Source organism: Rattus norvegicus, chromosome 5 (genome assembly GCF_021556685.1).
Source record: "Rattus norvegicus strain SHRSP/BbbUtx chromosome 5, alternate assembly SHRSP_T2T, whole genome shotgun sequence".
NCBI classification, from domain to species: domain Eukaryota; kingdom Metazoa; phylum Chordata; class Mammalia; order Rodentia; family Muridae; genus Rattus; species Rattus norvegicus.
The window spans coordinates 76987385-77007968 of NC_141538.1; the positions used below are offsets into that span (position 1 = coordinate 76987385).

At 46.9% G+C, this 20584-nt stretch overlaps 1 protein-coding gene across 6 annotated transcripts in view; it reads right to left on the reverse strand.

Moving 5' to 3' along the window:
• Epb41l4b (erythrocyte membrane protein band 4.1 like 4B) overlaps positions 1 to 20584 on the reverse strand; it is a 160388-nt gene that overhangs the window by 98382 nt on the left and 41422 nt on the right. For all 6 annotated transcript variants that reach the window (NM_001401792.2, XM_087550508.1, XM_087550509.1 and 3 more), the window contains 3 exon segments: positions 1019 to 1097; positions 1996 to 2038; positions 17847 to 17951. In NM_001401792.2, the coding sequence (NP_001388721.1) occupies positions 1019 to 1097; positions 1996 to 2038; positions 17847 to 17951 (227 nt within the window).

A 20584-nucleotide genomic window follows, 5' to 3' on the forward strand; every position in this document is an offset into this window, starting at 1 on the left:
AGTCTTTTATTTCTAGGGCGATGTGACCACCAAAACCACTTTGTACCAACCAAAGCCTCCTACACTCTAGGCCTACACTTGAGAGTGGTCCCCAGGAATCCCACTCCTTTTTGACTCACCTATCTGCCTTTAAAATGACCTGCTGTGGGGACAGCTAGGGGCAACCTGTTTGGTAAAGGCCTCCGAGAGAAATACTGAAGTTGCCTAATGAGCTTCACCTTGGAAGCCAGGTGGGCGTTCCTTTTCTGCAGAATGGCTTTAGGAGACTTTGGATGATCCAGACATCAAAGTGGGCAGGAAGGCTGAAGGTTCTAGAAGGTTCTCCTTCCCAGCATGTCCTTAATTATAACTGAACTTACACCTCTCAAATTTAGGACATTGACATGTATAGTTGCACCAACTACGGCAGGGTGTCCATGTGGCCAAAGTTCTGAATCCCATAGAGAAAACCTGGAGGAAAAGCCCCAAAGGTCCCTGTCCTGGGTACGTGTAATAACTTCCAAATGCCACTTAGGTAGACCTCTCCAAGTTACTGACCACCAATGGAGACCACCCATCAATGTACAAGTCACCGGTACAATGCATCACACGAAAAATCGGTGACAAGGACACTCGGGACATCTAGGACTCCATAAAGCATCCCACAGATGGAAAGGAAGCTCCTTCCTTCATTCTCTCTTCCTTCCTTCTCAAGTAAACACAGGCGCCCACGACATAAAAATATCTGGGGGTTGGGTTTGGGGGGTATATGTGGATCCTAACAAAATCAGAATGCCAAAGATGAGCCTACCACTTTCCAGGACCCAAGAAAATCCATCTAATTTGATTCATCTGAAAAATAGCAGATTAAGCAGACTTGTGGGTTTTAAACAGGGTAGAGGAGCCCAGGGAAAGTGCGGGTAACTTCTGTTTAGAAACACAGAGGTCTTAAAGGGAATCAAGCCCCCTGACTGACTAGATTCCCTCATACTGGCTGAGGCCGGGGCTACTGGACAAAGTCCTCTCTGCCATACCCTACCTTGTAAATTCCTCTCGAAGGTTGTTCGGTTCTGAAGAATAGTATTTGACTCGAAAGTGCAAAGCGTAGGCAGGTCCGACTAAACATTGGGAGACAGAAAGGTAAAGATGTTTGTGTCCCCCCCACCCCCCTCAGACAAAAGGAAACACATCCCCCTGCCAGCAAGCTCAGTGCTCCATCTAGAGTTGGAAAAATGGAACCAAACTTTCAGGGTGCCTGGGAAGATTTAGCTGGGAACCTCATGTGGAAAGAAACTTCGCCTGGGGGGCTGGGGATTTAGCTCAGTGGTAGAGCACTTACCTAGGAAGCGCAAGGCCCTGGGTTCGGTCCCCAGCTCCAAAAAAAAGAACCAAAAAAAAAAAAAAAAAAAAAAAAGAAACCTCGCCTGGGTGGGTTATAAACAGCTGGCATTTCCCTTTTATCTCTGATGGGATTACTCCAAACTGGCATCCACATTTTACAAAGTACAATGTGGGCTGGAGGCTAGTGACACAGAAAAGAGAAAAGCGCTCTGCATGTAGAGATACCGTGAAAAAACGCCGTAAGGTATTTTTTAGAGGGTATGATCTCCAAATGATCTCAGCAGAAGCAGCACTAGAAATACGCAGTTACCACACCTGTAAGGAATGAGCTGGAGCCCTGAGCTTCCTACTACTCCCCACCCCGAATCTGCTTTGAAACTTACTTGGCAGTGAGTAAAGGAGGTGACAGGTTTCTGAATAGAACATTAGTCAGTTCTCATTGGCAGGGGTGTCTGACTTGAAATGAGAGCACAGGTGGGTTTTAATATCTACCCAAAATACTCATTCAATTTTAAAGCTCTAATTTTTGGCCGGTTTACAGGAAGAAAAAACCACCCATTTAACAATGGATTTATTTACCAATCAAAAGATCTTCAAATAATCTTGACAAAGCAGTTTAATGTCAGATTAAAGGGAAAAAAAAAGGGCACGAATAGACTGGAGTCTGTATCTTACCTTTCATCTGCTTCTTTATGGGTTTCGAGTGATCCAGCCAGTGCTGAAAGAAAAACAGTGTTTCTTTCTTTAGAAACCAAGTATGAACCCCTAGAGTTCCCCTCCTCTACAAACTGGGGTGTACTCACAAACACCTGAGACTGAGTCAGATCTCGAACTCCTCACTGGAGATCTGCAAACTGCTAGCTATGGCACTGAAAAACCCTTTGCTGGGGCTGGAGAGCTGGCTCAGCAGCTAGGAAGCCAGGCTTAATTCTCAGCACCCACATGGCAGCGCTCCATCCCCTGCTCTAGGGGAGATCCGATGCCCTCTTCTGGACTCTAGACACCCGGCTCATATTGCCCATAGTGCACATACATATGCAGGCAAACACTCACATATATAAAAATAAAATAATAACTTTTTTTAAAGTCTTTGCTCACCAATGACTGACCCAATTTAAAACCTATCCTATGGGGTTGGAGAGATGGCTCAGTGGTTAAGGGCACTGACTGCTCTTCCAGCGCTCCTGAGTTCAAATCCCAGCAACCACATGGTGGCTCACAACCATCTGTAATGAGATCTGATACCCTCTTCCGGTGTGTCTGAAGACAGCTACAGTGTACTTATATACATAAAATAAATAAATAGATCTTTAAAAAAGATCCCATGGCAAGATCAATCCCTGATGCTATTAATGATACTCTGTTATGCTTGCAGATAGGAGCCTAGCATAACTGTTTTTTGGGAGACTCCACCCAGCAGCAGACTGAAACAGATGCAGAGACTCCCAGCCAAACATTAGATGGAAATCAGGAAGCCTTGTAGAAGAGCTGAGGGAAGGACTGAGGAACCTGGAGCAGACGGAGACGCCACAAAAAGACCAACCGAGTCACCAACCTGGACCCAGAGACTGAACCACCAACCAAAGAACATACAAGGGGCTAGGCTTAGCCCCACCCCACCGCATCCCATCCCCCACATATGTAGCAGCTGTGCAGCTTAGTCTTTATGCAGGCCCCTAACAACTGGAGCAGGGACTGTCTCTGACTCTGTTGCCTGCCTGTGGATCCTGTTTCCCTAACTGGGCTGTTGTGTCTGGTCTAAGTGGGGAAGGATGTGTCTAGTCCTGCAGTGACTTGATGTGCCAAGGAGGGTTGGTACCCAGCAAGGGAAGGGGAGGCTGTGATTGGGATGTAAAGAGAATAAATAAATTAATGGGGAAAAGACTTTGCTCAGGTTGGGGAAGAGTGTTCCGTGTGTACTTAGTGCTTGCCTTGCATTGAGGCTTCCGAGATAGCTCAGCAAGTAAGAACACTGGTTGCTCTTCCTGAGGACCCAGGTTCAATTCTCAGCATCCACGGGGATTACAATCATCTGAAACTCCAATTCCAGGGGATCCCTCTTCTGACCTCTGTGGATGGTGTACTCACATGGTGTAGGACATACATATTCGGGCAAAACCATACACGTTAAATGAAAATATATTGACATTTAAAGTGCTTGCTCTAGTGATCAGAGTTTGGATCCCCAGAACCTAGAAAGAAGCCAGGTAGGTGTAAGGCTACCTGTAATTCCAGTTTAGGAGGACAGAGAGAGGATTCCCAGAGTGAGTTCATTGATGAGATTACCAATATCAGTGAGCTCTGGGTTTCATTGAGAGACCCTGCCTCAGTGAGTGAGGTGTCAAAGCAATATCAACCCTCCATATGTGTATCCATGTATATACAAACATACATCCACACATACCACACGTAAATAGAAAGAGAAAAACAAATAAATAATTTGCTTGCATGTAAATGTATTTTTCTATTAGCCAAAGTTTCCCTAAGCTTTTTAAAAGATGTCAGAAAGCCTCTAAGACCCCCTAAGAAAATGATCTGTAAAGTCCCTTTTAAAAAATCTGAGTTCCTTGTGTCATAATCGCTCTTTCCCAGTAATTCTGGGTCTCCACTAATCTAGCTAAAATTACAAACTCTGATTATATACCAGCCTGTGGTTCTAACACCCTCAATTCTGACATCAGGAAAAGAAAGTCTCTGGTTTTCTTTACTCCTTGATGCTCCTGGACCCCCACCACTGACAGGAAGAGGTTCAGCTGGGGCCAGGGAGGAATATTTAGCCGCTCCTCTTATTTACCAGAAAACCCACTTCAGGTTTTGTAACCTAAGGAAGTTACAAAGCCATTTCTCTCATATAAACATTTATGTCAAAATAGTTGACATGCTCAGTGGTCTAACTTCTATAGGAAGCTACATATGAGAACACTATAGAGATATTATCACCCAGATAAATCCATCCAAGACAGAAAACAGGGGCTGGAGAGATGGCTCAGCGGTTAAGAGCACTGACTGCTCTCCCAGAGGTCCTGAGTTCAATTTCCAGCAACTACATGGTGGCTCACAACCATCTGTAATGGGATCTGATGCTCTCTTCTGGTGTGCATGAAGACAGAGACAGTGTAGTCACATACATTAAATAAATAAGAAAAAAAATTTTTAAAAAGACAGAAAACATTGCAATTAAAGATGCATTTAATCCCTCTGGCCTGCATGTCCTGCCTGGCTATGCAGCAGGCCAGAGGGTGTTAGTTCTTTATGCCTGTGATTCCGTGGTTATCCCTGACATCTCAAGACAGAAAAGCACCAGTAATCAACAACCCAGGAAAGATCAAAACCCACACCCTGCAGTCTGGTCTCTACCAGATGTTTATTGTTTCTGTAGCATCATAAAGATGAGCTTTCATAGGGATTGGGGATTTAGCTCAGTGGTAGAGCGCTTGCCTAGCAAGCACAAGGCCCTGGGTTCGGTCCCCAGCTCCTAAAAAAAGAAAAAAAAGAAAAAAAAAAAAGATGAGCTTTCATGAATTGGGAGCTATCTGTACTGTGAGTTACTCAGACCAAACCCTAATAGAAGGACCACGTGACTAACGGCTTCTGCTTTCTTGGAGAGGGTCCAGGTATGGTACTTAGCATGTTCTTCTGGATTGAGACTTTATATGACGTTACATGCATGGGTATTCTGCTTGCATTTACATCTGTGAACCATGTGTATGCTTGGTACCCAAGGAGGCAAGAAGAGGCTGTGGGATCCCCCGGAACTGAGGCTACAGATGGTTATGAGCATGTGGTGCCAGGGACCGGTCCTCTGGAAAGGCAGCCGGTGCTCTTAACTGCTGAGCCATCTCCCCAAACCCAAAGTGTGAACTGTTTTCTGAAGGGAGGACAGACATGTTCACTATCACTGAAACCAACTCAATGCACACAGGGGCTTCACCGTTATAAGAAGAACTGGAATGAGACAGGCAAAGTAGGTTTCTCTCTGGCTATTCTGAAAGAGAGGCTAATTCTGCTGACTCCCGGGGACTTGCAGAAGCAATCTACGCTGTGCACATGTTACTAATGAGAAAGGGCAGGGCTGAGGGCGGACCGTGTACTCCACCTAACCACAAAGCCTAAGAGGACTGTGTGGGAGGAGGGGGTGTGGAAACACACGCACAAAAAGCACATAACAGATGAATTAGAATACAATAACCGTGCAGGCAGCGCTAAGGAGAGGAGAATGTGGGCCTCTCATCTCAACACCTAGGCTGGGTAACAAAAGCAGATCACCACAGCAGGGCGCCTATCTCAAAGGCAGGGTGGCTGGGACACTACATCTCATTGTTGATAGCTTTGAATTGGCGATGACCTGAGTGTCCGTCAACAAAGACGGATTCAAAAATGGCTCATGGGTATAATGCATTACTATTTTAAAAGGATGTGGGCTGATATTTACTGGTGTGACAAGAGACCTACAGCACAATGTGAAAGGTAGGAATAAGAAATCAGGTAGGATCCTATTTACAGAGAATTATTATTTTCTATGAAGGTATGCCCAGAAAGATTTGCAGGGGGATTTTTTTGTGGGGAGAGGGGGTCAGGAATGGTGGGGGTGTGAATGCCATTTTCTTTTACTTTTCCGAAGAGCCTTTTATTCTAATGAGATTATTATTCAGTGTGGGAGGGTTATCTCATTGTCTGTGATAGTGTAGATTTACTCATTGTTTGCCTACAAGGCATGTTTATTTTGTGTTCTGAGACAGGTTCTCGTGGATCCCAGGCTGGCCTCAAACTCTCTATGTAGACGAGGATCACCTCGAATTTGTGATCATCTTACTTGCATCTCCTGAGTGCTAGCCATGCAGGTTCACATGACCACACCCAGTCTGCGTGATGGGGAGCTTCCAGCCCAGAGCCTCCTGCAGCCTAGATAACCAGGCCAGCACCCATGCTACATCCTCAGCTCCGAGCTAGGCAATTTTGATTAGGAATTTGCAGAATGAGAATTAGATCTCACCATTGCCCTTAACCATGCAGCAAAAAAATCCCAATCTCATTCTGGGAAGGATAGACACACAGAGGATAGACACATACTCAGGTCCCTGCCAAGCACCATGCTAATGTCTATGACCAAACATGTACTTAATGAATTCACCATTCTCAGGCACACCAAGTTCTCCTGCAGGCAGCCTTCTAGTCTAAGCAGCTCCAGACACCCACAGCTTAAAGGAACCCATTCCTTTCTTTCTCTGGTCTCCTTACCATTAGCCTGAGTGATCACGTTCAAGCCCATCTTCCCTCTCCCTCTCCTGTGAAGCTCTCACCTCGATCCAAGTCCAACTTGTATGATTTTTCACCGGCCTGAGTTTCAGCTCTCACTGCATATTACAATGTGGGAAGAACTAAATGAACGAAGCTGATACCCAGGGGTCACCCGAGACCCACCGGCCCCATCTGAAAGCACCAGTTTTGCAGATGTGCCTCGTGTGCCGCTCCGTATTTACAACTTACTCTTCCATATTCTCCTCTAAGGGAAGATGCCCTGTGGATCTTAAAATGTCCTCGGCTCTATGTGAGCCCCATAAAATCTCAAGCAATTCCAGGGTTTATTGGGCTCGTTCCAAGAGGTGAGATGGCCAAATGTCCACACCTGGGGCTAACGTAAGGGGAGACGGTTGCCAGATGCTCACATGGGCAGCAGCCAGTTCCACTCTGGGGCCACACTGCTAATGGAGTTCCCTTCACCTATCCTCATGGAGGCTCTATCCTTTGCGTCTAAAGCGGGGCTTGCCAAGATCGACTCCATAAATATCTGAAGCTGAGAAAGGCGTCAAAAGTGAAATCCTGGGGTTGGGGGTTTAGCTCAGTGGTAGAGCGCTTGCCTAGGAAGCGCAAGGCCCTGGGTTTGGTCCCCAGCTCCGGAAAAAAAAGAACCAAAAAAAAAAAAAAAAAAAAAAGTGAAATCAGTATTCTGAAGCTCCTTGACCCATGGGATTTTTTAAGAGCAAGGGCTGGTGACTCCATCAGAGGTGACGAGGAATCCATCCATGAGCTTGAAGCAGAGATGATCAAGCTTATCCTGTATCCAACCAGCTCAAAATGACCTGGCTTTCTTCACAACTGCAAAGGCTTAGCAGGTTGTTGGTCACTGGTACCGCATTCCCCCAGGAATCCCTCTCCCTGTGATTGAGTACTAGAGCAACAACAGACCAGGCATTGAGGAAATTATACGCTGTGAACATCTTTGAGAGCTGTATCCAGCAGTAGCAAGACCTGTCTGGCAATGTTCATCTGCGTCTTAGCTAAATAAAGCAGACCATCAGTGAAGGCTAAGGCACTCGGCCCCTCGGAGCTCCTCCGCAGACAGACTGACGCATGCTTGAGTTCAGACGGCAAGACACTGAACTCAGCTCTCCTGTGGGCGTTAGCAAGGTGATCTCTTGTCTGAATCTGTCATCCTAGTCCATCTGGCAAAGCCCTTTCCATAGATCAAGATGTGGGATGTGATCCTGGCAGGGCCCATCTGTTCTACTAGAACATCAGTTCTGGAAGTACGACTGGCATAGACTGGCTGTAGGACTTAATGGCCCGAGGCCTCATGGGGAGCACTGAAGCTCAGAGGTTAAAGAGAGTTTAAAATCTCTGTCCATGGAGCCCTTGCTAGGTAGTCGTAAGACTCAAGGTCTAGTACCTAGAAACTTCCTAGGCTTAGAAGGAATATCTAATTTGCCTTGAAATTAGAGCCAGAAGGGATCTAAAGAGAAAATCACATCCCCGGGAATGAGGGAAGGAAAGAACGCTGGGGATTCAGGTCTGGGGACAGGAGAGCAAAAAGGCAGTGGTGGGATTCAAACTCACTGTTGTTCGTGTCAGTGTCCCCAACCCAAGGCCCATTCAACCCAAACTGATGCCAAGCACCATCTCTACCTACATTCCTCTTCATCCAGAATGAACTTCATGGCAATGACTAGAGGTTTCCTTGAGGGTTAGCCTAAGTCTCCCCCGACAACAGCTTTGAATTAAGCACTGATCACGTGTTTGCCTGCCCCTCACCGCTGATGTTCCTGGATGGGCTATGGGAAGCCTGTTGTACTTCCTCAGTCCACATGACACTTCTCTCTTCTACCACGGTGGAGGCAGGAGATCAGAGCTCCTTACCTGCTCTTCTGGTATACGGCCACAAGTCTTTCTCACCATGTGCTAGCCCCTACAATGTCTGTAGGGTCAATGACGGTCTGCCATAGTTACACAGATAGCCACAGACCACATTTATACACAACCGTTTCCTCCTTCCTTCCTTCCTTCCTTCCTCCTCCTCCTCCTCCCCTTCCTCCTTCTCCTCTTCCTCTTCTCCCTCCTCCTCCTCTTCTCCTCCTCTTCTTCTCCTCTTCCTCCTCATAAATGTCAGGACTCAAATCCTCATACATGTTGGGCAGGTTCTTATCCCTGGGCTCCAGCCAGCCCTTTTTCTTATAGTCACATTTGAAGTGGCATGAGGCACAGGTGCAGGTAATGAATGACCTTCTGAGACACGGCCAGCAGGAAGTCAGGGGCACTGCAGTATCTCTGGCATCCACCAGAACTGTGTGTTAACTCTGCCGCACAGACTCCAAGCCAGAAAGAACAGGAAAAACAACACATGGCCTGGCTCAAAGGAAAGGACAAAATCGGCTTCTTTGAATCTCATGCTGTAAAATGTATTGCTATAAAAACGCCTCTATTCCTGCTGGGAAGGGGTCATTGAAGGGGACTCCAGGGCCACACATGTCCTATATAACACCTGCCCCTTGTAAGAGAAGGGAGACATCTATGAAGGACTCTTGTTAAGAATCCTGTCCTAGGGAGCTGGAGAGGTGGCTCAGTGGTTAAGAGCACTGACTGCTCTTCCAGAGGTCCTGAGTTCAATTCCCAGCAACCATGTGGTGGCTCACAACCATCTGTAATGGGATCTGATGGCCCCTTCTGGCGTGTTTGAAGAGAGAAACAGTGTACTCACATGCATAAAAGAAGTAAATAAAATCTTTAAAAAAGAAAAAAAAACCTGAGACATCAATGTCCAGTCATTCACCACCCCACCACCCCTGCTGACAGTCAGGTACTCTCTCCTCTGTGAGCCTGGCTATCCTCTGCTGGAGGATTAACCACACTGAATACAGTTATCTATCTAGCTCATGTCTGGAACCAAAGAGCTTGGCCCTGGTATGCCCTAAGTCAAGGTTGGCAAATGTTCTGTGTGTGTGTGTGTGTGTGTGTGTGTGTGTGTGTGTGTGTGTGTGTGTTTATGTGTGTATGTGTGTGTATATGTGTGTTTATGTGTGTGCGTGTGTGTGTACTGTGTATAGTAAATACCTGTATAGTGTGTGTGTGTGTTTATGTGTGTGTGTTTATGTGTGTATGTGTGTATATGTGTGTGTGTTTATGTGTGCGCGCGTGTGTGTGTACTGTGTATAGTAAATACCTGTATAGTGTGTGTGTGTGTTTATGTGTGTGTGTATATGTGTGTGTGTTTATGTGTGTGCGTGTGTGTGTGTGTGTACGTGTGTGTGTGTGTACTGTGTATAGTAAATACCTGTATAGTGTGTGTGTGTGTGTGTGTGTACTGTGTATAGTAAATACCTGTATAGTGTGTGTGCGTGTGTGTGTGTGTGTGTTTATGTGTGTATGTGTGTGTATATGTGTGTTTATGTGTGCGCATGTGTGTGTGTGCTGTGTATAGTAAATACCTGTATAGTCCAGTGGAAAGTACCGGATTTGGAGTAAGATCAAATTTTGGATCCCAACTTTGTCCTTACTTTATTGTGTACAAAGTTTCCAATTTCTCCGAGTCTTAGATTAATCCCCCTGTAAGATGGTCTGCTTTGTGTCAGTTTTACAGATGGGTAACAAATGCTGAGCAGAAGTCCTGCAAGCCTTTAGTTTAATGCTAGCTCATAGGAGGGATGCAATCAATAGCACCTACCAAGACCAGGTAGCACAAAGACCTGGAGGGGGTGGGGTGTTCAGGCCAGAGGCCCTCGCTCTCTGCAGAAAGCTTTATTATGTAAATTCACTCCCAAGCTCTGCTCTAAGCTGATCCCAAAAGTGCAGAACTGCCATGGGTCCCTGGGTGGCCTGCCTTTGCAATACAGAAAAAGGGAGACAGGAGGTCCCAGCTCCAACTGCTAAAAATAGGTGATGCCAACAGGATTTGACAGTTGCTTCAGGGCTGGGCAGGGTACCATGGAAACCAGGCTTGGCTCTTTTCAAGGAGCTGGAGATGTAAGCTTGGTGTACACCGAACTGTGCCAAAGCCTTACCACCACAACCCTTGGATGCTCATGTCAGAGGCTGTGTGGGGATACGGATATTTGGGGGAGCCTCTAATGTGGGACAATAAGCCCTGTTCAAGGAATCACTTCTTCCCAGCATCCCATCTGTTGCTCCTCCCATGATATCTTCCCCAAAATACCTCCCATGGCATCTGGCCACCTCCTAGACCCTGTGAACATCAATAACACCCAGCAGACTCTCTACTGAGCACTCTCCCACAGGCGTCACAGGCTTCCAGTGAGCTGCATCTTCTCAGTGCACTCATCCTGATGACTTTGTGTCCCACCCCGACCCTGCCCCGATGGAGAAAGAGACTGCTATGGTCTGAAGAAAGTTGGCTCCCAAGGCCTGTATGCTGGAAGCTTGGTCCCCAGTGTGATGGTGCTGAGGTACTTGAACCTTTAAGGGGTGGGGTAGGGCCTGGTAGCAAGAAATTAGGTCACAGAGTCCCACTTTCACCAGGTTAAGTTCTGGGGACTGAATCGATTCTGTGTAGTTAATGCAAGACCCTACACTCACGGCCTCTTCTGCACCCAACCACTTCTAATTTCTGTTTTTCCAATGTATCATGACCCCTCTCAGAAACCATCCATACTGGACACTGTCTACCTCATACTGAACTTTCAGTATCTAATACTATGAGGTAAATATACCTGCTTTCTTTATAAAGTACCCTGCACCAGGTATTTTTGCTACTGTAATACGAAACAAACTAAGCCAGAGAGACCCACAACCATGTTCCAGAGGATTAACCCTTCCCTCCTCCACGACTCCTGACTTCTGTCCTGTATATACTATTATCCCCCTCCCCAAACACATACACACACACACACACACACACACACACTCTTAACAGACAATAACAACGGAAGCTGAAGAGCACAGTGACAAGGTCAGGGATGTATACATTATATACATGAAATTGAAAACTTCAGTTGGAGCCTAAGCTGTGCTGCTAAATGATTCACCAAGGCTTTCCATCAAATGTAAAGAAATGTAAGTGGCTCTCCTGTGATGGTTGCTAGTGGGTATGTCCCTTGCTCCCAAGTAAAGAGGCAGCCATAAGTCTTAGGATGTAGTCAGAAAGATCTATTTAACTTTTTGAGATGCATTTCTTTTATGTGTGTGGTGAGTGCCTGAATATATTATGAGCACCACATGAGGCGCCCATGGTGTACCACAGACCAGTAGAGGACACTGAATCTTCTAGAACTGAAGCTACAGCAGGTAGTGGTAAGCCACACTGCCGTGTGGGTTTCGGGACCAAACCCTGGTCCCCTTAAAGAGCAGAAGTGTTCATAACTGCTAGGCCATGCCCCCAGATCTCTTTGTTTATATCTACAAATACGAAACCCAAGGATGTGTAATAAGGCTTCAGCAAAGGCAAATAAGCCCCAAGGTTTACATAGAGGAAAACATCCAGGGAGCTCAGGGCATATTTGAAGAACCATGAGTGGGCCTGTGGAGGTGACACAGAGGGACATCCAGAAATGTAAGTGGAGCGAGACATGTCAGTGGGGGATAGGCCCAACAGAACGGGACAAATGGCAGCGGGCACCATCAGGACCGGTCCATGACAGAATCAGCTGAAAAGACAGGGGTAAAAGGAAGGGCCCTGGAGGCAGCAGCACATCTCTTACATCCTTGGACTGGAAAGCAGATGGCGATCCCACACTTGCCTTACAGGAAGTCTCTCATGTGTGTAGAGTAAGATGCTGAAACGTCTCCAGGACCAGCAGAGCCAAGACACCTAGAGCCGTCTAGTCTGTGCAGGATACCCAGCCCTGCTGTGAACATCTCTCCCGCTGCATGGCGACAGGGCACAAGAACAGGAAAGCCTGCCAGCCATGTCAGCAGGGCTTCATGGCAAAGTCTTCCAGAACAGTCACATCCAAAGCTTTCCAGGAAGCAAAAAGGCTATCAAGGGGTCCCCTGAGGACCAGGACTGATGGCAGGCCAGCAAGCCCTTGGTACTAAACACAAAGATGATGGCTTCCTAGCTGAAGGAGACCCTGGAGCAGATGCACCTGCACACTAGTCCACTGATCATGAAGACTCAGAGTTCGTGGGCTCGGGACCCGAACTTCACAGGTGAGGGAACAGAGGCCAAGAGAGAAGGGATTGGCTGTCCGAAGGTCACTAGATGGGTCAGAACCAGGACCAGGGTCAAGGACCGATTCCAGATCCAGGGCTAACGAAAAGCACCACCCACCTGAGGCCAGACAGAGATGAGCTTGGATGAAGTGAAGGGCTCAAGAGTGTCAGAGGCTGAGGTGGTCAGAGGAGCTGAGCACAGAGAAGCTCTGAACGTGGTTGTACTGGCTAGGTTTGTGTCCACTTGACACAAGCAAGAGTCCTCAGAGAGGAGAGAGTCTCAATTGAGAAAATGCCTCCGTAAGATCTGGGTGTCAGGTATTTTCTTAATGAGTGATCCGTCAGGGAGGGTCCATCCCATTGTGAGTGGTACTACGCCTGGGCAGGGGGTCCTGGGTTCTACAAGAAGCAGGTTGAGCAAGCCATGAGAGCAAGCCAGTAAGCAGCACCCCTCCATGGCCTCTGCATTAGCTCCCACCTCCAAGTTCCTGCCCTGTGCATGTTATTGAACACTTTGGATAATGAATTGTTATATGGAAGTATCAAGGAAATAAACCCTTTCCTCTCCAGGTTGCTTTTGGTCTGGTGTTTCATCACAGCAGTAACAACCCTCATGTGGTGGTTCGCATATGCGTGGCCCAGGGAGTGGCATGACGAGAAGGTGAGGCCTTGTTGGAGGAAGTGTGTCACTGTGGGAGTGAGACCCTCCATCTAGCTGCCTTGGAAGCAGTCTTCTCTTGACTGCCTTCAGATCAAGACATAGAACTCTCAGCTTCTTCTCCAGCACCATGACTGCCTGGATGCTGCCATGCTTCCTGCCTTGGTAATAGACTGAGCCTCTGAACCTGTAAGCCAGCCCCAACGAAATGTTTTCCTCTCTAAGAGTTGCCTCGGTCATGGTGTCTCTACATAGCAATGAAACCCTAACTAAGACAGAAGTTGGTACCAAGGATTCAGGTATTGCTGTGATAGGCCTGACCATGGTTTTGTCTGGAGGAATGTAGATTTGGGGACTTTGGATTTGGGAACCTTAAGTGGGCTTTATGGAATATGGGTTAGTAGGGATATGGAAGATATTGGTGCTGAGGATGTGAACTGTGGAAATCTGGCTCTTGAGCTTTCAGAAAAGAATTTTAGTACGCAGCCAAGAGACTGTTCTTGTGATATTTTGGTGAAGAATGTGGCTTAGGCAGTGAAAGAAACCACTGGAAAACAGAAAGCTGGTGATGATGTAATAGAAAACCGAGCCATGTTCCATCCCCAACATGCAGCAGAACTAGGCAGCTTCAGTCATGTGCTCTGGCTTTAAGGTAAAGAGTAGAAAAAGGGGTTACTGGGACAACCGATGCTAGTTAGCTGGAGCTAAGAAATTAGCAGTGATTAAGAAGAAGTCAGAATCACTAAAGTGAAGTCTGGGAAGTGTTTTCTGAAAGCACAAAGGGGAACCTGTGTTCCACAGATAACCAAGGTTGTACCTCATGCTGCAGCTGGACTTGGTAATGTGTAAGAGTCACCAGGTAGTACTGGTTTTGAAGGTATGAAGGGGGTCATGAGGAGCAGCTGAGGTTTGGAATTGTGAGAGGTCGAGAAAGGCCATTGGTGAAGGTACAGCTTCAACTGGGGTTGATGGCCCAGGACTGACTGGGTCATGCAAAGAAGTTAAAGCTTGGCACCATGAAGAGAGGCTATGAGAGGCTACTGGTGAAGCCTAGTTGCAGAGGAAGGCTCCAGGAAATCGGAGATGCCAGTACCATGGGATGACCACCAGAAACAGCAGCAGCAGTGGAGGAGCCCAGAAGATCATGTGTGGATCCCAGACACTGGAACAAGAAGCTGTAATGCTGAAGTTGCCTTGGAGACGCCAAGTTATTCGAGATGCCAACGCCATGGGAAACCCCCTGAGGAAAGCTGCTAGAAGGGACAGAAGCAGCCAAAGAGAAAGGTTGTGCTGCAGTCGACAAAGCAGAAAGGAGTTGGACATCAGACATGAGTCTGATGCAGAGTTTGGAGTTTGCCCAGCTGCCTTTTGGTCTTGCTTTTGCCCAGGATTTCCTTGCTATGTCTTTTTGGAACAGTAATGTATATCCTGTATGATGTTAGAGGAGAGGTATGTGATCTGCTTTTTTTTTTTTTAATTTTAATTTTATAGTTGATTACAGTTAAGTGACTTAATGAATCTCAGAAGAGACCTTGAACTTTGGACTTTTAAACATTGTTGATAGACCATGGGAACCTCTGAAGTTGGACTAAATGTGCTTTGCACTGTGCTATGTATGGCTAGGTATGGCCCCCATAGACTCGTGCATTTGAATAAGCCTATGGAGGCTAGGGAGTGCAATGTGGTGGTTTGAATACGCTTGGCCCAGGGAATGGCACTATTAGGAGATCTGGCCTTATTGGAGAAGCGTATCACTGTGAGGATAGGGTTTGAGACTCTCCTCCTAGCTGTCTAGGAAACAGTCTTCTCCTGACTGCCTTCAGATTGAAACATAGAACTCTCAGCTCCATCTCCAGCACCATGAACCTCTGAACCTGTAAGCCAGCCATGATTAATGTTTTCCTTTATAAGAAGTTGCCTTGGTCATGGCTTCTCTTCACGACAATAAAACCCAAAGTAAGACAACAGTGGTCCTCAGGAATAAACCTCTTTGTCCCCAGGTTGCTTTTGGTCTGGTGTCTCATCACAGCAATAGAAACCCAACTAAGCCAGTGTCATTCTAGAAGCAGCTGGAAAGGAACTGTGGGCTGTGCTCAGAAGGAAGATGCAGAGGCAAGCTGACTGCTTTACCCAAGGACGGAGTAAGGATAAACTAATAGAGAGGCTAGAAGGTTCAGGGTAAGAAGCACAGGAGCCTAGAACAAACGGCCTCAGTCTTCTCTGCAGATAGACAGCTGCTAGTCAGGATTGGTGTGGATCTGACTAGAGGTCAGTGGTAGGAACCAAAAGAATGAACCAAGGGGCATCCAGGCATCCGTGAAAAGCTCACACTTCTGAGGCACAGCTTGAGGATTAGACTTGGCTGAGCCTGTGATCTCTGCTGCAGACAAACGATACAGACTGGTGTCTCCAGCATTGTTTGACAGCCTGGGAAAAGCCACAGAGAAACCAGATGAGCATGGTTGCCAAGGGGAGGCCAGTTGTGTGACAAGAGAACCAAAGGCTGAGTGAGGACCAAAGCCTAGTCCTCTAAGGCAGGAAAGAAGGCAAAAAAAAAAAAAAAAAAAAAAAAGAGGAGACTGGGGGATGTGAGGTGGGTCAGAAATATGGGAGTTAGGGAATCTGTGAGATTTGCTGAAATGAAGCCTAAATGAGAAGAAACAGTGTCCAGAATATGGTCAGGGCCAGCAACATGAGTTCTAAGTTCATCCAAGTGAAGAAAAACAAAAATAGACACGGAGATGGCTTCGATGGATGTGAAGGTCAGCCATGAGGGCAGAGCTCAACTTTAAAGAAGTAGACTGGGCTAAAGAGGCAGAGAGGGAGAAGCTGGGAGGCCTCCCTAACACTTGGGGTAAAGGGAGTCTCTCCAGCTGAGAAACAGAGAAAGAACCAGGATCAGTCAAGGAAGCAAGAGCTGTTACAAGGTAAGGAATTTAGAGCATACAGAAGTCCTAAGGTACAGGAGGAAGAGGTGGGATCACCCAAGAACTGTCCCCCCTCGGGAGGATGTAGCCAGGAGCACCAACAGCCAGACTCTATCACCTCAGGGCTCAACGTCTCCCTGATACTAAACCCAATTACCAGGTACCAGGTTTGAGCAGCTACATCTTAAAGCTATCCCCAGGGAATATCTGGTAACTGTCTCCCACGTATAAAGAGCTTCAGATCTCCAGCTCAAACAGGTTCCCAGAATACCCAGCTTCCAAACATGGTCTGACCCAGCACCCTATCCCTCCTGTCCCATACTTCTTCTAATCAGTCTGTGTGGTAGGTATGTGTCTGCGCATACGCATGTGGCGGCTAGACGCCAATGGGCTTACTCCTCAACCATTCCACGCCTTGTTTTTTGAGACAGGTTTCTATCACTGGGCCTGGAGCTCACTGAGTAGCAAAGCTAAAAAACTAGCAAGCTCTAGGGTACAGCTCTCCCCAACTAACCCCAGGGGACGGGGATGGAACATCGCTGGGGTGACAGACAAGTGCCCTCACACTGATTAACATGGGTGAGGGGATCCAAACCCAGGAACGTGCGTCCTCATATTTGCACTGCTGAGTGCTCTCCCTGTATCCACTGTCATGTTAGTTACATCAACCATATTCATCACCTTCTCTTCAGAGCTTAGAATAGAGCCCAGTGTACAACAGCCACTTAGAAAACACTTTTAGAATGCCGAGTGCATTGTCTTTGAAACCCGAAGGCACAGCTTGTTGAGAAGGACTAGGAAGTCACTCCTGCTCTCAGAAACAGAAGCGCTAGGGCTGGACAGGTGGCCCAGAGGTTAGGGGCATTGGCTATTCTTTCAGACAACCTGGGTTTAATCCCCAGCACCCACAGGGTTGATCACAACTGTATGTAACTCCATTCCCAAGGGATCCAAAGCCCTCTCTGGCCTCAGGCACTGCATGCACAGGGTACATAGACATACACATAGGGAAACACCCACGTGACATAATTAATTTAAAAGGAAATAAATGCACTGAGCTTTGCAGAGGTCATTCATTCTAGCACCTGTCTCCAGAAAAATGAGGTGAGTCTGTTCTGACTATCACCCCCAGAGCCAAGGTCAGCTGTGACCGCCCCCTGAATCCTCCCCCACGTCGGCTGTGCTCACAGCAGCTGCTTGCTTCCCATCCTGGTTCTGCAAGAAAGGACTGGATCCTCTAGCCCTGCCACCAAAAAGATGTCTATAAAGGGGATTTTCCTTCATCTTCCTCCTCCTTTATTAGTAATGTTTCTATCATATACTGGTGTCTGGCCATGTTCCCAGAAGGTGTTCTTTGCACATAGCCTCCTGGTCAGTGGCTACTTCAAGGGGGAGAGGGTCCAACGGGCATCCTGCATGCACTTCATTCAGGCACCAGCACCGCCCGCCAAGCTCATTACTGGGACAATATCTCAATTTTCCTCTTTTCTCTATCAATGTCTGGGGCTCTATAATTAGCATGAAGAGCCATCGCTTTTGAAATGAATCACTGCGTGACATACCGTGACCTGGGCGGAGTCGAGAAACTGCAGACCAAAATAATCTGTTTCCACCAGGTCCAAGTGGTACACAATCTGGTCGAACAAATCCTGGCCTTTGGCATGTTTCTGGAAGACAAAGAAGAGCATGAAAATTGAGGGTACGACAAACGGAAACAAACATAATTTTTTATAAATCCGTTTTATAAACTGCATTGCAGGCATACAAATTCATAAACTTTTAATTAGTCTTATTTAAGTGAAGTAAGAATCCCTAATTAAAGATATCCAGATACCAAGTGATCCTATGGAGTCAGAGGCCCAGGCGAAAACTGTCAAATCTCCCCTTACAAGAAGGAAGCTTTTTAGATGAATGGCTTTGTGCAATGGTAAGTTCTACCCAGGCCAGGCACTCTGTAAAGGGATGTGATGGGACTCTGCTCCAGCACAGCCTTCCCCAGCTGGCTGTCAAGGCAGGCCACCTCAGCAAACCTGCTAATTCTTGTAAATTGGCTTGTCCAGCCTTCTGATTTTACAGCGCCATTAACCGAAGCCCAGGAAAAACAATCAGCCACAGAGCATAGCCATCTAGCTAGGACTCCAACCCAAACCCCAGGTCCACTCCAGGGTTCTGTGTGGTCACATCCAGAGCAGGAATACAGAAAAGAGTCAGGTGCAGCAACCATGCCTGCTCCTCAGAAACAGGCACGGCCTTGGACAAGCCACATCTCTTGCTTCCCCTTCTGCTGTGCGAAACGGGCTGCCGACAGGTGCCTTCCCCAGCCCCTTTTCAGAAAGCAGAGATCTCAGACAGGAAGCTGCTGCAAGGCGACGCAGACCTTTGACTGACTAGGAGGCTTCTGAGTACTCGCAGAAGCAAAATGCGGGCACGTGTCCCCAGTAAAAATCAACACTGCAGCGAAGACATCTCAACTCGGTGTCAAAGGAAGGAACAAACAGCAACTTCAGACGTGACTGGAGAACCCACTTCTGACTACAGACATCAGCACTCGACAGGAAAGCAGCTGACATCACATGACCTTTCCCTGTTAACTGAAGAGTAGGTAGCAGCCAACAGGCAAATTAACTGAAGAGGGAGCAGGTTTCAGTGGAATAGACAGAACTTCGAAACTCCCAATACCACGCAGGCAGGCACGACGCTTCGTGAGCTTGGGTCAGGCGGTGCTTGATGAAAGATGTCAACAGCATAAGCTAAGTAACCAAAGGAGCAGTGAACTGCATCTCCAAGAATGAAACTTCTGTGCTTCAAAGGCACTGAGACGTCAAAAAAAAAAAAAAAAGAAAAAAAAGAAAAAAAAAGAAGCAGCAGCAGCAAAGGCAATCCACAGTATGGGGGGAAGTTTGCAAATCATAGCCCGTCACTCCAGCCTGTGGGGAACTGTTCCAGCACCAGTCAAGAAGACCAAAATGCACAGATGCTCAAGTCCCTCATATGCATGGCAAATAAGTCATGCACGTCCTCTCACGTGACTTAAACCCTCTAGCAGACTCACGCCACGTAAGACAACAGCTGTTATGCAAAGAGCTGTTCTTGCTTCACCGTGCTGTTTAGGGAATCACCAAGGAAGAGTCTATACACATTCAGTGCTGCCACAATTTTTTCCCAGTAGTTTTGATCCAGTTAAGTTGGCGTCAAGGGCCAACTGTCTCTGATAAGAGACTTTTACTCAAAATAAAAGAAAGAACTATTATAACCCAATAACAAAAAGACGAGTATCTAATTGGGATGTGCTCTGAAGATCTGCAAGGGTTCAGTAAGCACCTGGAAATGTGACAACAGCATCAGCAGCCAAGGGACCTGTATAAGCCATGACCCCACAAGTAAGACAATCAGACCCCACTGCATGCCCAATCAGATGGCTGGGATGGAAATGACCTAACGACAAGTGCTGGAGGCACAGAACTCCTCACACTGCTGATAAAATAACAGACTGCAACCACACTGGAAAACACTCTTATCAGCTCCCGAAATGGTTAAGAACAGATTAGCACGGGGTTGGGGATTTAGCTCAGTGGTAGAGCGCTTGCCTAGGAAGCACAAGGTCCTGGGTTTGGTCCCCAGCTCCGAAAAAAAGAAAAGAAAAAAAAAAAAAAAAAGAACAGATTAGCACATGGCCTGCAAGTCTATCTGGAGGAATGAATGAATGAGTGAATGAGTGAATGAGTGAATGAGAGAGAAAGAGAGAAAGGAAGGAAGGAAGGAAGGAAGGAAGGAAGGAAGGAAGGAAGGAAGGAAGAAAGAAAGAAGGAAAGAAAGAAAGAAAATTCATGCTCATGAAAATGTTGTACATGGATGTTCACAGCAGCTCTATGCGTTATACCCGAAAGGCAGAAACACAAAACAGCCATCAATTGATTATCAAAATATAAAACTCATTTGGTGGACTATTATTTTACCATAAAAAGGACTGGTGAGGTTGGAGAGATGGTTCAGTGGTTAAGAGCACTGACTGCTCTTCCAGAGGTCCTGAGTTCAAATCCCAGCAACCACATGGTGGCTCACAATCACAGCAATGGGATCGGATGCCCCCTTCTGGTGTGTCTGACGACAGTGATGGTGTACTCACATACATAAAAGAAGGACTGGAGCACTGATGTATGTTAGCACAGGGATAAGATAAGAAAACCCTCTTCTTCAGTCAAGGAAACTGGTCACAAAGCACTGTACTGGTATGACCCTATATCATAAGAAGTGTTAGAGTGGACCAACCCTAGAGACAGAAATTAGGTTGTGGTTGCTT